At 41.1% G+C, this 26,148-nt stretch overlaps 1 protein-coding gene across 1 annotated transcript in view; it reads left to right on the top strand.

The window, feature by feature from the left end:
• Positions 1 to 26,148, top strand: part of SEC16B (SEC16 homolog B, endoplasmic reticulum export factor) — a 144,123-nt gene that overhangs the window by 22,501 nt on the left and 95,474 nt on the right. Inside the window, exons 10-15 of the mRNA XM_075287463.1 lie at positions 7,763 to 7,898; positions 10,282 to 10,512; positions 13,260 to 13,357; positions 13,773 to 13,854; positions 18,361 to 18,478; positions 25,279 to 25,390. Coding sequence (XP_075143564.1) covers positions 7,763 to 7,898; positions 10,282 to 10,512; positions 13,260 to 13,357; positions 13,773 to 13,854; positions 18,361 to 18,478; positions 25,279 to 25,390 — 777 coding nt within the window. The remainder of the gene's footprint in view (positions 1 to 7,762; positions 7,899 to 10,281; positions 10,513 to 13,259; positions 13,358 to 13,772; positions 13,855 to 18,360; positions 18,479 to 25,278; positions 25,391 to 26,148) is intronic.

Here is a 26,148-nt window from a genome sequence, read left to right as displayed (position 1 = left end):
GTCGGAGGTTATCTCAAGATCAGCTCAACCCTAAAAGAGATTTTTCCCATAGAGAAGCATTGACTAGGGTTGAGGGATCGGAAAAGATCGGATTCCAATCAGCAATCGAGCAAATTTCACAATTGCGATCGGCTGGAAAATGATCTGAAATCGGATTTTAAAATCGATCCTGAAATCTCAACCCTAGTCAGGAACGCCTTTCCGACAATGGGCAGAAATCGGTGCCAAAAATAACGGCACCAATATCGATAGCCCCAGGGCAGATAATGGGAAAGTCGACGCCACATGTGCCCAAGGACATAAAAGGTCATCTTTAAACATATAAGGAAAAAAGGGATTTTTTGCTCGAAAATGCATCAAGAAGAGAATTTTAATATTTTTTAAAAATGCCACAAATAACTCGACGCTCATAAATTCTGCCGACGTTCCCCGTGCTCAGCTCCCGGTGGGCTCATTTTCTCGGAGACATACATGTAAATGGGATCTTCCTTAGATACATAGCCCGTGTCAGTGTGGACTAAGAGATTAGAGACACTTTTGGGAAATCCTCGATTGTCTCTCGGCGTACGGAAACAGATATGAAATAATGATTTGTTAATATTAAAATTTATATGTCGTCTCGCAGAATATTCTTTGTATTCATGTCTTGTTAACGGTGTCAGAATGATATAAAATTGCTGTTTTTACATCGTAAATATCGCTGGCGCTCAAACATTAAGTTATTCCAGTACGGGTTATTGGAATTGTACAATGTTGATACAAAAGTACGCTGTGCTTAAAAAGTATGTGCCCCCTCTTGATGTTCCGTTAATACATATTTATCACACTTTGCGGTTTTGGATTATCAACCCCCGATACAATACTTAAAATGCAGTTGCGATATCGTTGCAGAGAATTAATTATGCCGTTTTCTTAAGTTCAACGAAGTAATGAGTGTCTATAACCGAAAACAGCTTCTCCATGTGTTCTGTTCATTTCATACATTATATTATCATTATCATCATCTCCTTGTAACAACTCTCGGCACGTCTCCGATATTCTGACCATAAAACATTTCTGACAATGGATTTTTGGCATGGAACCAGATGAGTTTTAACACTTATCCAGTAAATAATGAAAACATAAAATAAAATTAGAGACTAAACCATAACAAATGGGCAAATATGCGAAATGAGATTGTAAATGTTTGCTAATTGCGTTTATCTCAATAAGCAACGAGACACTGACAGCCAAATAAAAGGCAAAGAACAAAGAACAAGACACAACACAAGAGACTTAACACCGCCAATACAAAATGCTATAAACAAGCATGGAAAAGAAAAAAATAAAGCAAAAGGAATTGAAATCGAACAATATAATGTGCACACCCCCCCCCTCCCCCAAAGAACGAAGAAAAAGACATAGTGGGAAAGACAAAATACCGACAATACAAAATGCTATAAACAAGTATGTAAAGTAAAAAAATAAGCAAAGTAATTGAAAAATAACAATAGAATGGGCGCCCTTTCTCCTCCATACAACTCAGAAAAAGTCATAGTACATGAGACGGAACACCGACAATACAATATGATAAAAACAACAAGTATGTAAAGTAAAGTAAAAAAGTAATAGTAATTGAAAGAGAATAATATAATGTGCACCCCCGGCTCCTTCCTACAACTCGGAAAAAGACAAAGACTGAGTACAAGATGCATAACACCGAAAAACAAAAAAGCTGTAAACACGTATGTAACATGTAAAAAAAATAATAGCGAATACCCCACCTCCCCCAAAGACGTAGTACTTAAGAAAGAACACAGACAATAGAAAATGATATCAAGTATGTTAAATAAAAAATAAAGTAAAAAAATCTATCAATATAATATGCACCCCACCTCCTATAGAGAACAAGGAAGAAGAATAAGAAACTTAAAGAGGACCTTTCACCTCCTGGGGCACAAACGGTTTAATACACCGCTAGAGAGCCAACAGTGCGCTGAATTCAGCGCACTATTGACTTTCACGATGTGTGCCCCCAGGTGAAGAGTTATCGGTGGCGGTAACGTAGCTCCTCACCGTCAGAAGTGCATTTCTGACATAAAAAATAAAGTAAAAGTAAAAAAAACAAATCTTACAATATAATTGTAAGGAAATTACCAGATGAGCAATTCTCCAGTGATGCTGCTGAAACCTGGGACGGAAGGAAAGACAAAGACAATGAGTCCTAAACTCGGCCCAGCCCTGTCCCTACCTACTTGCCTCATTATCCTAATGACAGGGACAACTGGGCGACAGTCTCTTCTCTAGATAAGTGTACATAGAACAGGACAAGACAATACAACAAAGAAGAGGAGTCAGCAAGCTGAGGTCAAACCAGAGAGACAAAGCAGTACCAAATCATAATCCGAAAGAGAAGTCAAAGGAAAAGCCAAAGGTCAGAAGTCAGTAAATACAATACAATAGCAAGAGAAGTGCTTAGCAAGACAGAGTCACAATAACCAGCAAACCTGTGTGAGCTCATAACCTGTTTATAGGAAGTCCAGAATCGGCCCCAGGCTTGAATGACAGATAGGTTGTCAATCACACAGGTATGGCTAAGATTAACTATTTGAGGAGCAGAGGGAAACCAAGGTGTAAGAGATGGGTTCAATAAAAAACAAATTCCAGAGCTGAGGGAATAGAAAAGAGTTCAGATATCGCAAAAAGAACCTAAAGCTGGAAATCATAACTGAACATGCCTCCTGTTCTGCAGTGTGTGAGCGGAGAGTGGTGCAGAGACCCGAACAGGCAAAGATGTTACAATAATGGGCACCCCAACCTCACTTAAAGATATAGTACCTAAGAAATAACAGCGGCAATAGAAAATGATATAAATAAGTATTGCAAATATAAAAATAAAGTAAAAGAAATTGTAATTTAACCCCTTCCCGACATGCGCTGTAATAGTACGGCGCGTGTCGGGTCTGTAACTATGGCGACCGCCCGGGAGCCGGGCGGCCGTCATAGCCGCCGGGTGTCTACTGCTTTAAGCATTAACCCCTCCAGCGCTGCTGTCAAAGGCGCCGGAGGCGCCATTTTCCCAGCGGCACATGGGCGCCGCCATTTTGGCAGGGATCGCCGGCTCCTGGAGCATGCTCCAGGGCCGACGTCATGTTGCCATGACAGCCGGGAGCCTTGTTAAAGGCTCCCAGTCGGTCTGCAAGTTTTTTGCAATGCATTGCAATGCATTAGCATTGTAATGCATTGCATTAGTGATCAGACCCCCTGGGGTTCAACACCCCTAGGGGGTCTGATAAATGCAAAAAAAAAATAAAAAAAAGTAAAAAAAAAATATAAAAAAATATAAAAAGTATTAAAAGTTCAAATCACCCCCCTTTCCCTAGAACAAATATAAAAGTAGTTAAAAACTGTGAAACATATACATGTTAGGTATCCCCGCGTCTGAAATCGCCCGCTCTACAAATCTATAAAAATATTTTTCCTGTTCGGTAAACGCCGTAGCAGGAAAAATAGTCAAAAGTGCCAAACCGCCGTTTTTTCACTGTTTTGATTCTGATAAAAATTTGAATAAAAAGTGATCAAAGCAATAACATTTCCCGAAAATGGTAGAACTAAAAAGTACACCCGGCCCCGCAAAAAAAGACGCCCTATGCACCCTGTACACTTATGTATAAAAAAGTTACGGCCGTCGGAATATGGCGACTTTTAGAAAAAAAAAATTTAACACCGTTTTGGAATTTTTTTTAGGGGTCAAAATGTAAATAAAACCATATAAATTTGGTATCCCTGGAACCGTACCGAAACACAGAATATAGGGGACATGTCATTTTGGCTGCACAGTGAACGCCGTCAAACCAAAGCCCGTAAGAAAGTCGCAGAAATGCATTTTTTCTTCAAATCCACCCCATTCTGAATTTTTTTCCTGCTTCCCAGTACATTATATAGAATAATTAATGGTAGCACCATCAAGAAAAATTTGTCCCGCAAAAATTAAGACCTCATATGGCTCTGGGAGCGGAGAAATAAAAAAGTTAAGGGGTTTAGAAGGAGGGGAGTCAAAAACGAAAAACGAAAATCAAAAAATGCCATCGGCGGGAAAGGGTTAACAGTATAATGTGCACCTACTTCTCCAAACAACTAACAAAAACACATAGTGCTTGAGATATAACACCAAGAATAGAAAATGCTATGAAAAATAATGTAAAATAAAAAGATAAAATAAAAGTAATTTAAAGATTACGTAATAATAGTACAAGAGACATAACAAAGATAGTACAAATTACTACGGTATAAACACCTGTAACATCCTTGCCTGTTCGGACTTCGGCACCATCCTCTGGCCACATGCTACAGGCAATGATTTCTTGCTTTAGGTTTTTCTTCTACTGTCTGAACACTGTCCTATTCCCTCACCTCTGAAATCGATTTTCCTACACACCCAACTCTTACATCTTTGTTTCCCTCTGCTCTTTAAATAGTTAATCTTGGCCTTACCTGTGTGATTGACCACCTGTCTTAAAATCAAGTCTGGGGCAGGTTCTTTCTTCCTATATATTGTTTTCTCACCCTCACCTTTGTGCTTACTATTGTCTTGTGTGTGCTGGCTTTATACTCTTTGCTGTTGGTATTTATAATTCTGACCATTGGTTTTCTTCTGACTACTCTCTTGTACTCCGACTCTGTACCTCGCTGCTCAACTGTTTCCAACCCCTTGGCTAGCTGACCTCCCCTTTGTTGTTGTTTGTCTTGTCTGCGTTCTGTGTTATCACGTTTATCATAGGAAGGGACTGTCGCCCAGTTGTCCCCTACAGCAAATAGGCAGGGATTGGGGATGGGTTCAGTCTTAGAGGTCTTACTGTCTTATCTTTCCCTTCCTCCCAGTGGCTACTGGAAAATTGCTCATTTAGCAACTCCTTAACAACTCATATGCATAATATAAGAATAAAGTAAAAGTAATTGAAAGTATATAAATAAAATAATCAATAAACTAAAAAAAAAATTCAACTCAGACAACATAATGTGCCCCCCACCTCCCCCAAAGAACAAAGCATGCCCATAACAGGAGCATTACTATTCAATACAAACACTACCGTCCTGAGCCGTCCTAAGCCTGCAGGTAATCTATAATAAAACCAGAGAAGAATCTAGAACTTTGTAAAGATAATTGGTCCCATATCCTTAATCCTTACAAAAAATGATTACCTTTTGAAATTTTTAAGATGCGGCTCAGCATTTTTGGAGAGAAATTGACGGTAACCGCTTTATTTTCGCATCTTAGTGTATTGTAGGGAAAACGTGACACTTTCCTGTCTTAAGCTGTTTTACAGTTTATTTATCATCAGGAAATATTGACTATGGTTTTGTCTTTGTACAGTGAAAAATTTCAATATATGATTATTATTTTTTGGAAAGCTAAAAATCCGTCTTAAAGGGAACCTGTCGATTAGTTCATATATGAGTTTAGTACATACTACAGTACAGTTAAAGGCAGGGGCGTAACTACCGGGGTAGCAGCGGTAGCGGATGCCACAGGGCCTGGGACATTAGGGCCCGGTGACAGCCACTACCGCTGTTTTTTTGTTTTTTTTTGTAATAGGCCGTTACCGGCTGGAGTTACTCTAGCCGGTAACGGGCCTTATTTACTTACTGATCCTGGCAGGGGCTGGGATTGATAAGTGATGCCGCGGGCCCCACAAGCACTATTATTATACTCAGGGGTCTTTTCAGATCCCCAAGTATAATGATTGGAGGCCCAGGAGAGGTAAGAGAACATAAAAAATCAGTGTTACTTACCTCTACGGGCTCCAGGCAGGCTTTGGGCCTACTTGTGTGATATCCCTGACGTCACATGACCGGGGCCTGTGTCCTTATGTGTTGCGACGCAGGCCCTTGGGTAATGTGTTGTCCCGGACGTCATTGAAGATGGCCTTCATAAGTGGGGAGAGCAGGGATAGGTAAGTAACAGTGTTTTTTTATGTTTGTATCCCTCCTGGGTCTCCGATTATTATACTCTGGGGTCTGAAAAGACCCCAGAGTATAATAATTGTTCATGGGTTCCACAATCGGGCATAATACTGGGTGAAGGGGCATAATACTGGGTGAAGGGGCTACAATGGGGCATAATACTGGGTGAAGGGGCCACTATGGGGTATAATGTTGTGTGCAGGGGCCACTATGGGGCATAATAGTGAGGGCAGGAATGCGGGGGAAGTCGTTTGGGGTCTTCAGCATCGGTTGGAAGGGGGGGCCCCATGTCAAAAGTTCACCATGGGGCCCTGCCATTCCTAGTTACACCACTGGTTAAAGGGGTTATACCACAAAAACACTTATCTGAAGGTTTACTGTACTGATGTTGCTAGTGCTTGGTCATCCCCCTCAGTTTCATAGGCCTTGACTAGAGTGGTAGGGTGCATGCATGAACACTGCTCTACTCATACGTCTCCAGAACAGGGGACTCGGATCCCATTCTAGCGATCATGGGGGTCTCAGTGGTTAAATCCCCACCGATAATAGATTTAACAGCTGTCCAAATGGTAAACGTATCTTGTGGGATAACCCTTTTACGCCTAGTATAAAGAAGGGCAGATTTTGTTTATTAGCAATTGCACAACTGTTGGCAGAACCAATGTAAGGACACCCCACCTACACCCACTAAGCTTATGCTGTCCTAGCTAATGGGTTAATATTGTGCACAAGGGACTGGACAGAATTTGTTCCTTATCTAAAGTTTACTGTTATGTTGAGCTTCTTATCGAATAAATGAAGAGTTAAAGTGTTAAAGGGGTTTTCCAAGGACTATGATATTGATGACCCATGCTGGTCCCCTGGGGCTCTTGCTGATCAGCTGTTTAAAGGAGTTGTGCAAGATAAGAAAACATGGCTTCTTTCTTATTCTCTGGAAGTGACCTCATGTGTGTTGATCACATGGCAAGGTTACAGCTTACTCCCATTAAAGAGGTTGTGCAGGACTTCGAAAACATGGCTGCTTTCTTAAGTGACATCACGCCCGTTTGTCACATGGCAACGCCACATCTCTATCCCATTCAAATGAATTGGACTAAGCTACAGCAAGGATATGTGACCAATGGACTTGATGCCACTTCCTGAAAAGAAGAAATCAGCCATGTTTTCGAAGTCCTACACAACCCCTTTAAAATGAATGGAACTGAGCTGCCACATGGCCATGTGACCAATGGACGTGATGTCACTTCCTCAGAAGAAGAAAGCAGCCATATTTTTGATGTACCCTCTAAAGAGCTTATGATGCTTGGTCGCCTCCACTTCCTTTTCTCAGGCCATTGACATCCCTTCCATTAGTCATGGCCATGCTGCAGCTCAGTTCCAACCCAATGAATGGACGTGAGCTGCCATTCCAAGCACAGCACTTTGCTTGATATGTCCAAATGTCTCAGCTCCTTTAGTCGGCTGATCTGTGCAGGTCCTGGGTACATGGGTACGCATATTGTATACTCAAGATGGCGTCCAGCTCACTACACATCTTACTAGAACCTTGACCAAAAGGAAAAACATGATGCAAATAAGTATCTAAGCTAAGTATTATACAGTATATACAATTCTAAGCCCTGCGTCATCTAAGTTGAGAAATAATTGGCATGAAATGTGTCTCAGGGATTGGGTCCTTCTTAAAGATCTTGTATACTTTTCTTAGAGTGCTTATATTCCAATAAGACAAATTTCTACTGACAAGAAGTCACCTAATGAGCAGAAATGTAGGTATGCTCTGTGGACTAATATCTCTCCTTTCTGTCTTGGCATCCTACAGGGAGGATTTACATAAAGTAGATGTAATGAACTATTGCCAGCAGAATGTGAGCCAGTGCCTGCGCTCGCAGGGTGCAAGGAGCCGCGACAATGCTTTGCTATGGCAGGTGCTGTTGCAGATGTGTCGGCAGAATGGGGTACGTGGAACACAACACTACAAATCTGCCTTGCATTAGCAATGAACAAATGTCACTGTGCTACATCCATGGAGTGCTGTTTCAACATACATTTATAGCGCGGTCGATCATATATTATGTAAATATGGTTTTTCTTAATTAACATTATGCAGATTGCTTTTAGGCATGTGGTTTTCAGCCAAGAGTCCTGGTTTGTAGTAGCTAATTGCTTTCTATGTATTACAGTGGCGGAGAGACCGGGAGAATTTAACCAACTATCCTTTAGTGTTTAGTTCATATTTAAAGGATTGTTAAGTGTCCCCGGACACTTCATCTTAAAGGGTGTCTGTCACCAGTATATCAACCCAGTCCTGCAGATAGATAGGTTAGGATCACCTGAATCAAACAGTGTCCTCCCCTTGTGAATCGCTATCTCCATTTCCCAGATGTTGCCGCTTTTGTCAATATGCAAATGAGCTATTTGGAGCAACGAGGGCAGCGCCATTGGCTTAAAGAGCCGAGAGGTGGCCTTAACCTATCTATCTGCAGGGCTGGGTTACAGTGACCGAGTCCCTTTAAAAATTTATAAACTTAAATTATTTATGCTGATGAGTCCATGGAACCCGTAGGGAAGTCATTTACAACAATCTATGTTATTGGATGTATCAGTAAGATAGAATAGAAAGAAACGTCTTGAAAACCTTGCCTCCAGGAACACGAATATATTAAAACACAGAAAAACTGCTCACACTGCCAAACAATGTGAACAAGAAATGCAGGTGAACGTTACTGTGGCTGCAATACAATTGGTGCTAGCAATAAGAGCATTGCTTCAAATACCCAAAAAGAGACCGCACATCCCAGTCTTATACATTGATCTTGTGTTTCTTAGCAAATTCTACAATACTGAACATGAGGTTCTTAGTATACATATTGATCAAGGTGTATAAGTCCACTAGCGACCTCTTTTTAGTGATTTCCTACTCTACTGGGTGCGGCGCTGCACAGCAACCACCAACACCACAATGCTGTGCCCACAGGGGAAGCGACCCAGTGATCCAGCAACACCCCTGCCGCCAGATCAATCCCACAGGGCTCTGCGCCACCCCACAGGCACAGCACCACCTGCTGCAAATAAGCCATTGCTGACCTCCATTTTGGTTCATGGACACCACCCATCAGGCTGATTTTAAGTACAGCATAACATTGGTGAGCTACACTCCCCTATACATTGAGAGGCTACAGGTCCAGAGACAGGAGGCTGTTTGTGGTGTATGTAGGACATGATATGGTTGCAAAAACACATTTGTTCTTAATTCGTGGAGACCAAGGCCCTAAGAGAGGTGAGTCATTTTAGTGTAGGGACCACCTAACAGAGGTCGCCTCACAGATAGACTTACAGTTACAGTTTTATCAAAATGTAAAAAGTACCAAGAACCTCATATTCATGTATCCTTATATAAAATAGTATTTGGTACTAGCAGAGTACTGGTGCAACTTTTTGATTTTGCAACTGAATATATTAAAATTGATCCTCTTCATTTTCATTCTGTATGAAGGTTATAAATTGGAACAGAATAGATATATTTCTATTTTAGTTTGCTTAGTTACCTCTACTATACTTGCATTAAAGCATACCTAACTTTTTAACAAATTTTGCATAGATCAATCACAGGGGAAATTGTTATAGCTGGACATTATAGAAGTTATATTTTGGAATTTTTTGCAGGCTCTGTTTGTAGTCTGCAGTTCTCTCTGAGCTGGTGTTTGGAGACTAGTTGCCATACACTGCATACAGTCAGAAGAGGAGAATCTGCTCTGTGTCTCTGCTACTCAGTAACAGCTCCTGAGCCATGAAGGACATATATAGAGAAGTACTGACATGTACTGATGCGAACAAAGTTATTTGGTTGTGATAGAAAGCCCCAATGTAGCTTCAGCATCGATTTAGTAAAAAAACGACCTGTGATGTCTATGTGTCATAGAGTCATCTTAAACACAATGATAGTGAATGAGTGTATTCATATGTCCATTGTTTGATGCCTGAGATCTATGAGCTAGTAGATTTCATTGTGATCCCAGGGCCCTGATTTACTATAAGGCGTGTTCCTCGTCATAAATGCGGCGCACCCTCCACCGTTGAAAACGCCAATCTTCATAAATCTACCCCATTGACTTTTAACTTTTAAAGATCCATCTAGTTTATTGTTTAAAGCCTAGAAAAACATTTGCTTTCTCTTTGCACAAGAAAGAAACCAAAAACTAAAGAGCGGTATTCTTATAAATAAGGCTGCTCAGTTATTATTGCAGTGCAGCTTCCCCGATAGAAATATTATCGTTTTTTACAGTCACAGATTTATCTGAACTATGACATTGTTATTTCACATGATTATTCTTTCTTTAGTGTATTGCTGGGACTGATCTGGCTGATCTATTACTTCAAGACTGCAGGCGGGAGAGATACCGAAAAGAGCAGGAGTACAGCGAGCTCATCTCTCTGGGTGATGAAGCGCCTCTCATTCCTGATGGCGCACAAGTGGATCTTCTAACCGGAGAGGTCCCATCTACTGCAGAAACGTCTACACGGACCGCTGTTGAAAAATTCACCAAGCTGCTCTACTTTGGTCGAAAAAAAGCAAGTTGTCCACTTTACACTGTAGACCTCATGTTCTTTAGTGACGTTGTGGAAGTCTCTCTTAGTGCCTTAGACTTTCTTAAGACCACTGTCCGCTTTGTTAACTCTTACACTTCTGTTCTTGGCTGCGTTCTAATTTTGGAACGAAGCTGGTCTTCTTCAGCTGATGTTCTTCTCGAGACTCAACTTGAGTTTTCTACTTTGATATACGTTGACCCGTTGACGGTTAGTCTTCATTGATGACATCAACGTTATATTTTTTTTTTATTTCAAACCTTAAAGTTAACTTCTTACGTTCTATCTATCTATCTATCTATCTATCTATCTATCTATCTCCTATCTATCTATCTATCTATCTATCTATCTATCTATTATCTATCTCCTATCTATCTATCTATCTATCTATCTATCTATCTATTATCTATCTCCTATCTATCTATCTATCTATCTATCTATCTATCTATCTATCTCCTATTTATCTATCTATCTATCTATCTATCTATCTATCTATCTATCTATCTATCTCCTATCTATCTATCTATCTATCTATCTATCTATCTATTATCTATCTCCTATCTATCTATCTATCTATCTATCTATCTATCTATCTATCTATTATCTATCTCCTATCTATCTATCTATCTATCTATCTATCTATCTATCTATCTCCTATTTATCTATCTATCTATCTATCTATCTATCTATCTATCTCCTATCTATCTATTATCTATCTATCTATCTATCTATCTATCTATCTATCTATCTATCTATTATCTATCTCCTATCTATCTATCTATCTATCTATCTATCTATCTATCTATCTATTATCTATCTATCTTTCTATCTATCTATTATCTATCTACTATCTATCTATCTATCTATCTATCTATCTATCTATCTATCTATCTATCTATCTATCTCCTATCTATCTATCTATCTATCTATTTATCTATCTATCTCCTATCTATCTATCTATCTATCTATCTATCTATCTATCTCCTATCTATCTATCTATCTATCTATCTATCTATCTATCTATCTATCTAACTAATCTATCTTGATTTTGACTTCTGGAACTGGTAATGACCTGCCTTACTTGACACAATATTCACTTACTTTACTATTCTGTACTTTTCAGGGTTCCTGCTCCTTCTTCCATCTCTGGCTTATGAATTCTCTCTGCTCCTGAGAAGACTCTGATAATCTTTACGTCTTGTTCTCTTCCATCCACTCTTCAGTTGGGGACACATGCCTATAAACTTTTGATTTTTAACTATTTATGCCTAGTAGTTTGCAAGGTTGGATTACCTAATTTTGGTTATTTTTAGTGTTAAGGGACCTGTTTGAAACTGGAGAGCTATAGTTGCCCAAACACCTTCACTAGCGATTGGATGAGTTGCCACCTCCGCTCCCCTAAACACACGCATGGTGTGCATGAAGCGGGGGGACAGGAGTAAACCGCTGTCAGGGCCGGAGTCGGCTTACTTGCCCTGAGAACAAAAAGGATCAGGCGTTCAAATCCAACATGCTTGATCCTTCTTTCCTTCTGGTCCATCTGTGTGGAAAGAGTTGGGAAGCTCCCATACGTCTCAGGTAGTTAGTCAGTCCAGTGAATATCAGTGTAACATTTCCAAAATGGTGCATGTTGGGTTATTTGCCTACTAGGAGTGCTCAAAAAATACACTGTGTACATAGGCACTGATGTATCAAGACTGATGTTTTCCACTCCAGTCTTGGCAATTCCTGGCCCTCCCCGGAGTTTGCACCTAATTTATGACGTACATCACACTATGCCCTAATTTAAGATTATTTTCTGGGCTCTGTGCGCCTAAAGAGAAATCTACGCCATCATGAAAGTGAATTTGATAGCCCCATCATGCCTCCTTTCAGGAAAGTGGTGTGCGGGGCAGAGATCTTAAAAAGTCAAACTTTGTGCAAAATTTCACGGCTTGTATGTCAGTTTTCTGGAGCAAAAGCCATGATAAATCAGCCCTATAGTCTAAGAATTTGGTGTATATGTGAGGAGAATGATCCCCTGTCCCTCCCCAACTCCTCTCACCCCTTGGGGCAGTGGTTGACCGTATACTATATACTTAGTCGGAGGTGCGGGGGGCAGGGGTAGTGCTCTACTCATGAATACACTGGACTCATAAAATACATGTCGGGTATATTTCTTCATTGTTTCTAGTCGTCAAACAGCGCAACACTTCATTTAACCATTATGGCTACTCTCTCTTTTTGTGTGCCATTTTGGCTACGAAGCTGTAGCTATACATAGCAGCCTATCGGATCCAGGTTTCCTACATGCGTCTTCCAACTCATACTCTCTGTCAATGCTGTCCCTCTTGTTCATCCCTTGCAGTGCCGCACCACCCATGAGGCGACCTGAAGCGACCGCTTCAGGCGGCGCTATGCCAGGGCCACAGGGAGGGCGGCATTTTTGCTGACCTAAGCCAGTCCAGAACAAGCTGTCCTGGACTGGCTTAGGGTCACTGTCACTGAGCGGTGGATTGGGGGGGCCGCCCCTGACGCTCAGGCAGAGAGCAGGTTCTCTCCCTGCCTGCTCTCTGCCTGCTAAAGACGATCGCTCCGCTCGGCCCCGCCCCCTCCGCTCGGCCCCGCCCCCTCCTCCGGGGGAAGGGCGGTTTTCTGACGTCTGCATCAGGCGGCAGAAAGCCATGGTTCACCCCTCATCCCTTGAAACATTTTTCACTTTCGTTGCTAATATGTCATGTTTTATTCTTAAGGAGGCCCTCGATTGGGCGATGAAAAGCCAGCTTTGGGGACACGCTTTGTTTCTCTCCAGCAAGATGGATTCTCGGACCTACAGCTGGGTAATGGCGAGGTAAATGTCCTTTTATCTGATCTCTTATCCTCCTTATCTTCCTAACAGCCACAGACAGGAAAGCGTTATTATGAATCGTAATTTAATAGCGGCAAAAGGGGAAGGGATTAGGTTGTCCTGCGGAGACGATCGTAGGAAATTCTTATAATTAGACAAGAGGGGAAGCGGGCGCTAAGACTGGCGATTACTTGTAAAGAATCTAGTTGGAGGAGGTCACTCATTACTTGTAGGGAATGTAATTGATCGGGCATTGACTGTACAGCAAATTATTGAATAAACATAACATTCCGGGTGGGAATTGATCAAACATTACCTTCAGATAGCCTAAGCCTCACAGCAGGCTCCATCTCGTTCCATTTCCTCTTTAGTAAGACTAATGATTGAGTATTAATGATGGTTTTGTTGCTGTTTTCAGATTTACCAGTACTTTGGCTGTCAATGACCCATTACAAACCCTGTTTCAGCTAATGGCCGGTCGCATACCCCAAGCTGCCACCGTAAGTATTCATTACATTTTACCGACTAATGTTTGCCACATGCACCCGATTGTACTGCCTGATATCCAACGACCTGTTGAAAAATCGAGCCATGATATGGAAAGATAATAATAGCTACACTGGACTGGAAGTGCTCGATATCACAAAAGGAGATTTTCTGACATTTTAATTCTCTGTGCAATGATCCAGATCCTTCCATTTTCGCACTGGGTATGAGGATGGGAAGATGTCTCAGTTCTGTTTTCTGCCTCCTGTCGCTCAAATAGTACGATAGTATCAAAGGAGGGTATGCACAATTTTAGTCAAGTGTCAGTCCAGTAACCTATATAAACTGTAAAGTATTGTTTGGAAAACATGAACAGCTAAGGAAATGCAAACAGATGGTTCTTACAGGAACACTAAGCCTCAAAATTTCACAAATATTCAAAAATATAATAGCACTTCTTCCATTAATCTTCTCTGTTTATTCTAATTTTTATATTACAATTAAAGATAAATAGCTATATAAATTAAATTTCTGTCTGAGATTATTTATGTTTGTCCCTTCTTCTCACTGTCACTGTCTGGTACCAGGAGCTTCTCCCTCTTACCTGTCTGTACTGGAGTCTTCAAACTCAGCTCATTACAAATTGGTTCACCCATCTCTATATATGGTATATGATAACCTGAGCTCTGTGATATATAGGGTTATATAATAGAGGAGAGAAGCTGAGCTCTGTGATATATAGGGTTATATGATAGAGGAGAGAAGCTGAGCTCTGTGATATATAGGGTTATATGATAGAGGAGAGAAGCTGAGCTCTGTGATATATACTGTAGTTTATATGATAGAGGAGAGAAGCTGAGCTCTGTGATATATAGGTTATATGATAGAGGAGAGAAGCTGAGCTCTGTGATATATAGGGTTATATGATAGAGGAGAGAAGCTGAGCTCTGTGATATATACTGTAGTTTATATGATAGAGGAGAGAAGCTGAGCTCTGTGATATATAGGGTTATATGATAGAGGAGAGAAGCTGAGCTCTGTGATATATAGTTTATATGATAGAGGAGAGAAGCTGAGCTCTGTGATATATAGGTTATATGATAGAGGAGAGAAGCTGAGCTCTGTGATATATAGGGTTATATGATAGAGGAGAGAAGCTGAGCTCTGTGATATATAGGGTTATATGATAGAGGGAGAGAAGCTGAGCTCTGTGATATATACTGTAGGTTATATGATAGAGGAGAGAAGCTGAGCTCTGTGATATATAGGGTTATATAATAGAGGAGAGAAGCTGAGCTCTGTGATATATAGGGTTATATGATAGAGGAGAGAAGCTGAGCTCTGTGATATATAGGTTATATGATAGAGGAGAGAAGCTGAGCTCTGTGATATATAGGGTTATATGATAGAGGAGAGAAGCTGAGCTCTGTGATATATACTGTAGTTTATATGATAGAGGAGAGAAGCTGAGCTCTGTGATATATAGGGTTATATGATAGAGGAGAGAAGCTGAGCTCTGTGATATATAGTTTATATGATAGAGGAGAGAAGCTGAGCTCTGTGATATATAGGGTTATATAATAGAGGAGAGAAGCTGAGCTCTGTGATATATAGGGTTATATGATAGAGGAGAGAAGCTGAGCTCTGTGATATATAGGGTTATATGATAGAGGAGAGAAGCTGAGCTCTGTGATATATAGGGTTATAGGATAGAGGAGAGAAGCTGAGCTCTGTGATATATAGGGTTATAGGATAGAGGAGAGAAGCTGAGCTCTGTGATATATAGGGTTATATGATAGAGGGAGAGAAGCTGAGCTCTGTGATATATAGGGTTATATGATAGAGGAGAGAAGCTGAGCTCTGTGATATATAGGGTTATATGATAGAGGAGAGAAGCTGAGCTCTGTGATATATAGGGTTATAGGATAGAGGAGAGAAGCTGAGCTCTGTGATATATAGGGTTATAGGATAGAGGAGAGAAGCTGAGCTCTGTGATATATAGGTTATATGATAGAGGAGAGAAGCTGAGCTCTGTGATATATAGGGTTATATGATAGAGGAGAGAAGCCGAGCTCTGTGATATATAGGGTTATATGATAGAGGAGAGAAGCTGAGCTCTGTGATATATAGGTTATATGATTTATAAAGATGGATGACCAGACACCCTTCAACATATATAAAAACCTATATGGATATTATTGTTAACAAATATTAAACAAAACCCCTAATATTATAGTAAAATTGTAGCATGAATAGAACCTAAGTGCCTATTATTTTGCATGTGCCACTTTTCACACATGCTCTTGCCAGCATTTCATTATGTCAGCCAGGCAGTCATTTCTTATAGGTTCCTTCGTGACTCTTCAGGGTTATTATACTTCTTAAACTATCAGAACAAGCCATATATGTGTTTTTGTTTTACTTTTACAAGAGTGACCTTCTTAGGGTGTATTCACACTGAGTAAACGCTAGCTTATTCTGAACGTAAAACACGTTCAGAATAAGCGGCGTCTAAAGCAGCTCCATTCATTTCTATGGGAGCGGGGATACGAGCGCTCCCCATAGAAATGAATGGGCTGCTTCTTTCACTCCGTGCAGTCCCATTGAAGTGAATGGGGAGTGCCGGCGTATACGGCAAGCTCTGCTCATGCCGGAGCGTACACGCCGGCACTCCTCATTCACTTCAATGGGACTGCACGGAGTGAAAGAAGCAGCCCATTCATTTCTATGGGGAGCGCTCGTATCCCCGCTCCCATAGAAATGAATGGAGCTGCTTTAGACGCCGCTTATTCTGAACGTGTTTTACGTTCAGAATAAGCTAGCGTTTACTCAGTGTGAATGCACCCTTAGACAATCACTTGGAGGGGAGGATTTGGAAACCTATTCTGAAATATATGACTGTACGAATGTTTGTTTATAGGAAACAAATCTGTTTTCACTTTTAATGATGATTATATGAAATCTTGGACATAGATCCCTTTCAGAAACAAAAATAATGTAGAGAAATAAAGAGTTCTGGCCTTCAATAAGGCAAAGTAAAGAACATGTGTGTGTGCCAGGCACCAAATTTTGAGAAACCCCAGGGTGATAGAAATGCTCCTTAATTACAGTTACTTGGCAGGTTACTGCAGATAACACAGTTGTTCCTTAAAGTACATTGGAGCACAGATGGTAAACACAGTAGAAGTGAAGCCAAAAGGTTTCCATGGTCATTTGAAAAACAGACATTGCTTAAGAATCCTTCGAAAACAAAAAAGGTCACTTCATTAACTTTCCTCTCACAAAAATTGGAACATTAGCCATAATTATGAAGTGAGGAATATGAGCTCGCGCATGACCCAATATCCTTACAAGACCTTCTTTATGCACCAATATTTGTAACCAAAGGCATGGTAAAGTAGACATTGGTTTAGCTGTATACCAGTATTACTAGAGTAAAGGAAATAAAGGGTTATTCCTTCCGAAATTGAGTTTCTCACTTCTATGGGAAGAATATGCAAATCTGTCTTCCATGATGGAATTAGGAAGTCAGGTGCCTCAGTGTTGCAAACCAATAGAGGGCGCTCACTGGAATGTGCAAGCCTGTCTTCCCTGATGTAATTAGGAAGTCAGAATCTCAGTGATATAGCCCAATAGAGGCTGCTCCCTTTAACATCATGCTCGACCTTCCAAGAGGCCTTTGTTTTGCAATGATGCTGGGATTATTACCAGGTATAGTCTCTCAACCGAGGACGGCCATTTCGATGTTATTGCATCTCGTCAGGCCGGTGTAGAGAAGACTAACCTGTTAGAGGTGAGAGGCTTAGACAAGGTTAGGGGGATATCATCACTCCTTGGGGAGAGACCACCATATAGGTGTGTGGAGACTTATTAAGCCATGGAAGACAGATTTGCATATTCTTCCCATGGACCCTTGCACAGTGGAGTGCTAAAGGCTTAATAAGTCTCCACACACCTAAATGGTGGTCTCTACCAAGGAGTGACGATATCCCCCTTTCTCACTTCTATTGAGTTAAACGTATCCATATGCCATCCTGTTCAACCTTTAGCACCCACCTCTGTACCAGAGGGTTTTATACAGATTGGAAGAAGTAAGACCATGTTTACTGAGTAGACCTTGAGCCTTCTGGTATGGTGCGAAGCTTAGACTAAAGTCTTGTTGGCTCCGGTGCAATCTTTTGTCCGGGGCCCCCTACCTCGAATTCTTGATAGTGATGGTTACGGGTGCTAAGGAGTTTAATCCACCTTAGTGCGGTTGGGGTAATCTGTGGGTCTCCTTGGCCTATGGGCCAGATGGAAGCTGCAATCTCACTACTGATGCCAGTACTTATGGGCCCCCTAAGGCTGCTGGCCCCTGATGTGACTGCACCCTCGGAACCCCCTCAAGTTACACCCCTTTATGAAGCTGGAAAGTTCTAGAGTACGGTCCAATGTTTAGACTGGGTTCCATATGTACTGTGTCGTTCATGTTTGTTTGAATCTTTGCTTCTAATGTTCCATTTTAATTTTCCATACATTAGTGCAGTGGGGATACAAAATGGGGAGACTGGAGACCTCATTTGGCCGTGATGCTGTCCAACCAGATGTCCGATCCAGACCTGAACAAACGGGCTATTATCACCATGGGGGACAGTTTACGTAAGTTGTGTTCTCAATGTTGTGTTCCCCATAATGAAATGCTTACAAGCCCTGGATTATATGGGTTGTACAGTAGTTGTCAGATGACTAATATGGGTTACCATTGCAGTGGAGTTTATTTCCATAGAGGATCATTGAGATATGGTGGAAAAGTTTTAGGAACACGTTGAAAAATGCTGCAGAGCAAGAATGCTCTCCAAAATAGAAGTGTTAATAGTTTAGTAACAAAATGGACCAAATAAGCAAAACAGAAATCTAAATCTCATGGTACACTTTCAGATAATTTTTGAAGGACCTCGCCAGCCAAACATGTTGGAAAACTGACCAAAGGTCTTCTGTGCCTCTTCATGTAATCCCAGATAGATTGGATGATGTTGAGATCAGGGCTCTATGAGGGCCATGTTATCACTTGCTTGTTCTCCTTTAAGCTATAGATAATTCTTAATGAATGTGCCTTTGGGATCATTGTTTGCATCAGCAAGGTCTCTCCTAGGCAAAGATTGGGGTTCCAAGATTCGCTGTTCAGGTTCTTTTGAAGAACCCCAAAGGAACTGACAACATTGAAGACCGTAAACCGCAATGGTCAGCCAAGAAAAGGATATAGCAGATGACAGACACATCATGTTTACCTCCATTCAAAATTGGAGACGTTCAGTGGAGCCATCAGCTCAGAACTGGCAGAAACCAGTTAAACCCATATACACCCATCTACTGTTCGGAGAAGTCTGGCCAGAAGTGGTCCGCCTCGAAGAGTTGCTGATAAAAAGCCATACCTTCAACATAGACACAAAGCCACGCGACTGAACTAGGCATGAAAACATAACAACTGGGGTGCAGAAAAATGGCAGCAAGTGCTGTGGAATAGGAGTCAAAATTTGAAATATTTGGCTGTAACAAAGGACTGGAGAGCAATACAATAATGAGCATCAACGGCAATAGTTCAGCATGGTGAGGGTTTCCCGAAAATTTGGGTCTGCATTTCCGCAAATGGAAATGAGGACTGGGTCAGGATTAATGGTGTCCTCAGTGCTGAGAAATATAGGCAGATACTTATCCATCATACAATACTATTAGAGAAGTGTCTGGTTCCAAACTTGTTCTCCAGTAGGACAACCACCCCAGACATATAGCCATTGGTATTAAGATCTAGCTTTAATGTAAAGAAGAACTAGGAGACCTGAAAGTGATGACATGGTCAAGTCCGGCTTGGATTACATGAAAAGACAGAAGTATTGGAGCAAGCCTACATCCACAGAAGATCTGTGCTTAGTTCTCCAAGATGGCGGGAGTGGTATATTTGTAAGTAGTATAACCAGGCAGCGTGCCATTAAACCCAAGAAGATGATTTTGTATCCATATTATTCAGCCAAAACCAGGATTGGGTCTAAAACAGAACAGATACGTCATTGCAGTCTATTATCCATATAGCATGCAGGATATATATACATATATATATATATATATATATATATATATATATATATATATATCACACATGATCAACCCATGTTTTGGTAGGACTGGTGAAAATACTGATGCGAAGAAGAGTAAAATACTACCAAATGAAGATATCCTCATCTCTGTTCTGTTTCGTCTTGTAAGATTGTCTATGTAGGTTTCGGAGATGCTCTCGTACACATTGGTGTTTTTCAATCTTCTGGGAGGACTTAAAGTTCAAGAGAGTTATCAGAGAGTTTCAAGACAGTCTATTAAAATTTACCTCTAAAAGCTATATAGGAAGTTTCCTTGTGCAAGAACTGAAAATATCAAAAGGAACATCTCTGAGATCTTGCTATTAGGTGGTGCAGGGTTTGCGAGCTTTTAAAGATGTGAAAACTCCTCTGTCCCGAATTTAGTGAGAATTTTTTGCAGTGTGTGCAGTGGGTAGTAATTGAGGGAAAAGTCATAGATGAGGATAAGCTACAATTTTACTTTTCTTTCACATAGATTACATAAATAGATCACAAATCTGCGTCATTATTTTACTCCCCTTATGTCAACATTTCAGTAGAGTTAAGGAAGCTGAGATATGGGAAATTTCTTGTTATCTGTGTGCTGTAGGACTTCTTTAGCTTGTTCACTTACGAAATGGCAGAGAGGGCACTTACTGTTTGGGAGTCCATAAAAAAGGTGATATATATGTGTGGGGGCCAACAATGGGGCCCCTATTCTATGTGGAGGCTAATAAAGGTGGCCATATACCATGTGTAAGCCAATAGAGAAGCCATATATTATGTGTGGGCCAATAAAGTGGGCTATATATCATGTGGGGCCAATAAAGTGGGCTGTATACCATGTGGGGGCAATAAAGTGAGCTGTATACCATGTGGGGGCCAATAAAGGGGACCCTATTCTATGTAGAGTGTAATGAAGGTGGCCATAAACTATATGGAAGCCAATAAAGAGGCCATATATCATGCATGGGCTAATAAAGTCGGTTATATATCATGTGTGGGCCAATAAAGGGGGCAATATACAGTGTGGGGGCCAATAAAGGGGACCCTATTCTATGTGGGGGCTAATAAAGGTGGCCATATACCATGTGGAAGCCAATAAAGAGGCCATATATCATGTGTGGGCCAATAAAGTGGGCTATATACCATGTGGGGGTCAATAAAGTGATCTATATATCATGTGGGGCCCATAAAGGGGGCAATATACAGTGTGGGAGACAATAAAGGTAGCCATATATTGTGTAGTGGCCTTTAAAGTGGGTTGTATACCATGTGGGGGCTAGTAAAGAGAGCATTATATCATGTGGGGGTCAGTATAGAGGGCATTATACTGTGTGGGGAGCCAGTAACCTTCTGCTGTACATATTCAGCCCTAGTTTCGTTTTTTTAACTTCAGTTTAGTTATACAAGTATTATACTTCAGAACTGCATTCATAATTCTTCAGTCTCCAGAGCTCAAATGCAACATTTCCTGCATTTCAGACATAGAACTTGGTCTGAAGATTTGCGTTTTATGAAGTTCATAGCGCTTCTTAGCTCGGTTTTCTTGACTGACACTAATCTGAAAGGCAACAAACACACAGACATGGTCAGGAAGCAGGTTGCCCGATGCCATGGCTGTCGTAAAAATCTAAACACAAAAGGTTGTGACACAAGGTCATTACCGCTAATTCCTTCTATATATAAAAATACATGAACATGAGGTTCTTGGTAACACTTTGATCAAATTGTATAAGCCCATCTGCCATCCACAAGGTGATCTCTTATAGATAAGATCAGTTAAGATAAGATAAGATAATGCTTTAATAGTTCCACCATGGGGAAATACAGATAGGACGCTATGCTATAAGGACTCACCTCGCTTTGGGCATTGATCTCCAATGAATTAAGAGCACTTGATGTATATACAGTACAAATTTGCAGTAATGCTATATGTTACATAGAGTTACATAGTAGAGGAGGTTGGATGAAGACACAGGTCCTTGAAGTCCAACCTATAACCCTACGGTGCTGATCCAGAAGAAGTCAAAAATCCTCCATGAGGCGGATATTACCGTATTTTTCGGACTATAAGACGCACTTTTTTCCCCAAAAATTTTTTGGGAAAAGAAGGGTGCGTCTTATAGTCCGAATGTGGCGCCTGGCACCCGCCATAATAGAGAGGCGGATGCCGGCAAGGGATAGACGCCGGGGCCTGAGACATCGCTGCGCTCCTCTGCCCTGCATGAAGCCAGCAGCGGCGATGCTATTCCGCTCCTCCGTCCCCCCGCCGCTGGCTTCATGCAGGGCAGAGGAGCGTAGCGATGTCTCAGGCCCTGGCACCTGTGATGGCGTCTATCCCTTGCCGGCATCCGCCTCTCTAGGTCAGTATTGGCGGCCCTTTCTCCCCACCCCCGTACCTGTGAAGTTGCAGGCCGGCTCCTGCGCGGCGATATCGCAAGAGCCGACCTGTTCGGGTGACAGCCGGGAGCCTAATGAGGCTCCCAGGCCTGTCACTGCTGTATTAGTATTGCGGCTGGTCTCTATGTATTGTCGTCTATGGGACTTGCAATCAAGTGACCGCAGGTTCAAGCCCCCGGGGGGGAATAAAATAGTAAAAAAAAAAAAAAAAAAAAAAAAAAGCTTTAAAAATATATAATAAAAATATGAAATAAATAAAAGTTCTAAATCACCTCCTGTCCCTAGAATATATATATAAAAGTAGAAAATCATATATCATAAACCACCGGGTTTTTTTTCAATACAAGGTGATCTAAGCAATAGATATTCCCCAAAATGGTATAACTAAAAAGTACATCTGGCCCCGCAAAAAAAAACACTCTATGCGTCCCCGTACAGCTGCAGGGTCACCTGTCAATGTGGCCTTGCAGCTGTTGCAAAACTACAACTCCCATATATTAAATATTTTACCATTTTTTGCTTCCAAATTTTTTTTCCCTATTTTCCTCCTCTAAAACCTGGGTGCGTCTTATAGTCTTATAGTAATTGCTTCCTATCTCCAAAGCAGAGTGCTGCAATACCAGACTCTGCCAAGGGTGGCACTGTCCATCTCATAATGATTGGATTTGTATTGCTTAGCTGAATGTGCCCGTCTCTACCATGGCATTTTTTTGCAGAGGGCGGGCGTCTCTTTTAGTGAAAGCATAAAATGAATGACTCGTATCATCTTGGGCGCTTCCTGCGTCCAGATACATTGATTAAATCTCTAATGTCATTGGAATATCCTCTCTCTATGATGGAAAAGAATGAATGTTCATGCTAATGGGTTAACCTCTGACCTTTTTTAAAGTTTTATTATTTTTACTGTCCTCCCTTATGAGCAGAAAATGTACATCAGATCTGCCGCAGACAAGATTTTGACCCCTGGAAAGCTAAATAAATTACCCTAGGGAATAATTAGCAGCCTATAGAGCATGTTTGTATACGGCGCGCGGGCCAGCGTTGAATATGCATTGTCTATAGGTCAGCTGGGGACATGGCGCTACCTGATTATTTTTTTTTTCCTTACGGTATTAATTGGCTTTCAGATCACATCTAGGGGGAAAAAAAGTATATAACGCAGGCACACGCATTTACATGACTGCATTTTGGACCAAAATACATTAGCAGCACTTTTGATCTAATCTATGAATCAATTTGCATCTGTTTGCTAGTCATTTGCAAGAGTTCTGTCCTCATGCTCTTCTTTGCGGCCTAACTTTTATGTAAAGCAGCTTAGATAAATTTTTCTGGTGTACTTTGCCAGGATGCCGTCTATTGGCGGTCATTTACATGAGACGTTAAATGTATATCAACAAGTTGTTGGGTTTATTTATTAGGGATGAATAGATGTGTCCGGATAATCTGCCTGATCTGGAGATTGTCATCGTACTGTGTCCTGCATGCACTATTATACCCCATAGTGGCCCCTGCTCGCAGTATTATACCCCATAGTGGCCCCTGCTCGCAGTATTATGCCTCATAGTGGCCCCTGCTCGCAGTATTATACCCCATAGTGGCCCCTGCTCGCAGTATTATACCCCATAGTGGCCCCTGCTCGCAGTATTATGCCCCATAGTGGTACCTGCACACACTATTATGCCCCATAGTGGCCCCTGCGCACACAGTATTACACCCCCATAGTGGCCCCTGCTCACAGTATTATGCCCCATAGAAGCCACTGCACACAGTATTATACCCCATAGTAGCCCCTGCACACACAGTGTTATACCCCATAGTGGCCCCTGCACACAGTATTATGCCCCATAGAAGACACTGCACACAGTACTATGCCCCATAGTGGCCCCTGCACACACTATTATGCCATGTTGTACAAAAGTACAATTATTTGTACCCCCCATGTACAAACAATTATACTCTGGAATCTTTTCAGACCCCAGAGTATAATAATCGGAGACACTGTTACTTACCTCTCCCTGACTCCGGCGCATTCCCTGCAAATGTCGGCCATCTTCAATGACGGACCAGATGTCACATGAGCCAGGGCCTGCGTCGCGATCCCTAATGATGCAAGACTCAGCCCATGTGACGTCTGGGATGTCACCAAGTAGGCCTGAAACCTGCTGGAGCCAGGAGAGGTAAGTAACAGTGTTTTTTATGTTCCTTCACTTCCCCTGGGTCTCTGATCATTATACTCGAGGATCTGAAAAGACCTCCTGAGTATAATGATAGTGTTTGTTGTGTTTGTGTTTGCTACCCCAATAGTTGCGCTCCTGAACAGATTGATACATAGATTTGTGGGGAAAGATTCATTTATCCATTGAAATCTCTGCTCTTGATGTACAGGTTAGTGGGAAAAAAATTAATATAACTTACCATTTATCTGTTGCAGCCTCTGCTCTATGTTAAGTCCAGGAGGCGGAGCTATTAGTGATTGACAGCCTCCCCTATACGACTGTGTATACAGGTATAGCTGTCAATCACTGATAGCTCCGCCTCCTGGACTCCTCAGCATAGAGAGAGCCGAGATTTCAATGAATACTGAATCTTTTCCCATAAACCTATATATCAGTCTACTCAGCTTTTCCTGCTCTATAACATGCTGTCTGCAGACTTAAAGTCTTTCTTTAACACCTTATTTATGAAGTTCCTGAGCTATTTTGAGGGGTTGAGCCAAATCTTTGTGTCTCTTTGTATTCTACACCCCTGGTCAGTTCTGAAGAATTGTGAATATATCACTTTAGTATAATACTGTATAATACTGCTATAATTCTATATGTGCACTAGGAAATATCTGATATTGAAGGCAAATATACACTTTAACCAATAATACAAGTGAAAAGAAAAAGGAAACAGTCCAGTGAATCCTTTATAACATATCACGTCTTATCTTTTTTATATACTTAGTTCTGAAGGGTTTAACAGAGGCCGGACACTGCTGCTATCTGACAGCCGGCATCTCCCTTGGCAAGATCTCAGAGAAGTCCGACCGGCTAGTGTTACTGGGAAGTCAGCAAAGGTATTATATTGTACAGTAATAGCAGAATTGTCTGCTATCTACCTATCTATCTATTATCTATCTATCTATCTACTAATCTATCTATCTATCATCTATCTATCTATCTATCTATCTATCTATCTATCTATCTATCATCTATCTATCTATCTATCTATCTATCTATCTATCTCCTATCTATCTATCTATCTATCTATCTATCTATCTATTTCCTATCTATCTATCTATCTATCTATCTATCTTTAGAACTGTACATATGTTATAGTTGATATTCCTACATTATGGCTTAACTGTCACCATTGACTTGAATGTATTGAGCTGCCCCCAACACCCAACCAATCCTCCATTCACTGCCCACCTGGATGCCCAAGATGTCAGCTGCCTCAGTTGCCAGAATATGGAAGAACCCTGTTAATTTTGGGAATACCTCTTAACTGGTTCACTAAGGCAACCTGCTCAACTAGAAGTTGGCGATCGGCACAGAAATATTCATGTACCTATTAATGTTCCTTGCAGCAGAACCTACTGGGCAAACTTAGCATTGCGTCCATTCAAATGAAGGAACCTCTTTCTCTGATATTATCCTACTAATATTATAAATCCTACTAATCCTATCCTATCCTATCCTACTAATCCTACTTCCTACTAATCCTATCCTACTAATATTATACATGTGATATGAAAGTTTGTGAGTTGGATGTTTGTTCCTCAATCACGCAAAAACGGCTGAATGGATTTGCATGAAATTTGCCACATACATA

The sequence above is a fragment of the Leptodactylus fuscus genome, chromosome 9 (assembly GCF_031893055.1).
Source record: "Leptodactylus fuscus isolate aLepFus1 chromosome 9, aLepFus1.hap2, whole genome shotgun sequence".
Classification (NCBI taxonomy): domain Eukaryota; kingdom Metazoa; phylum Chordata; class Amphibia; order Anura; family Leptodactylidae; genus Leptodactylus; species Leptodactylus fuscus.
This window is presented reverse-complemented; position numbering and strand designations above follow the sequence as displayed.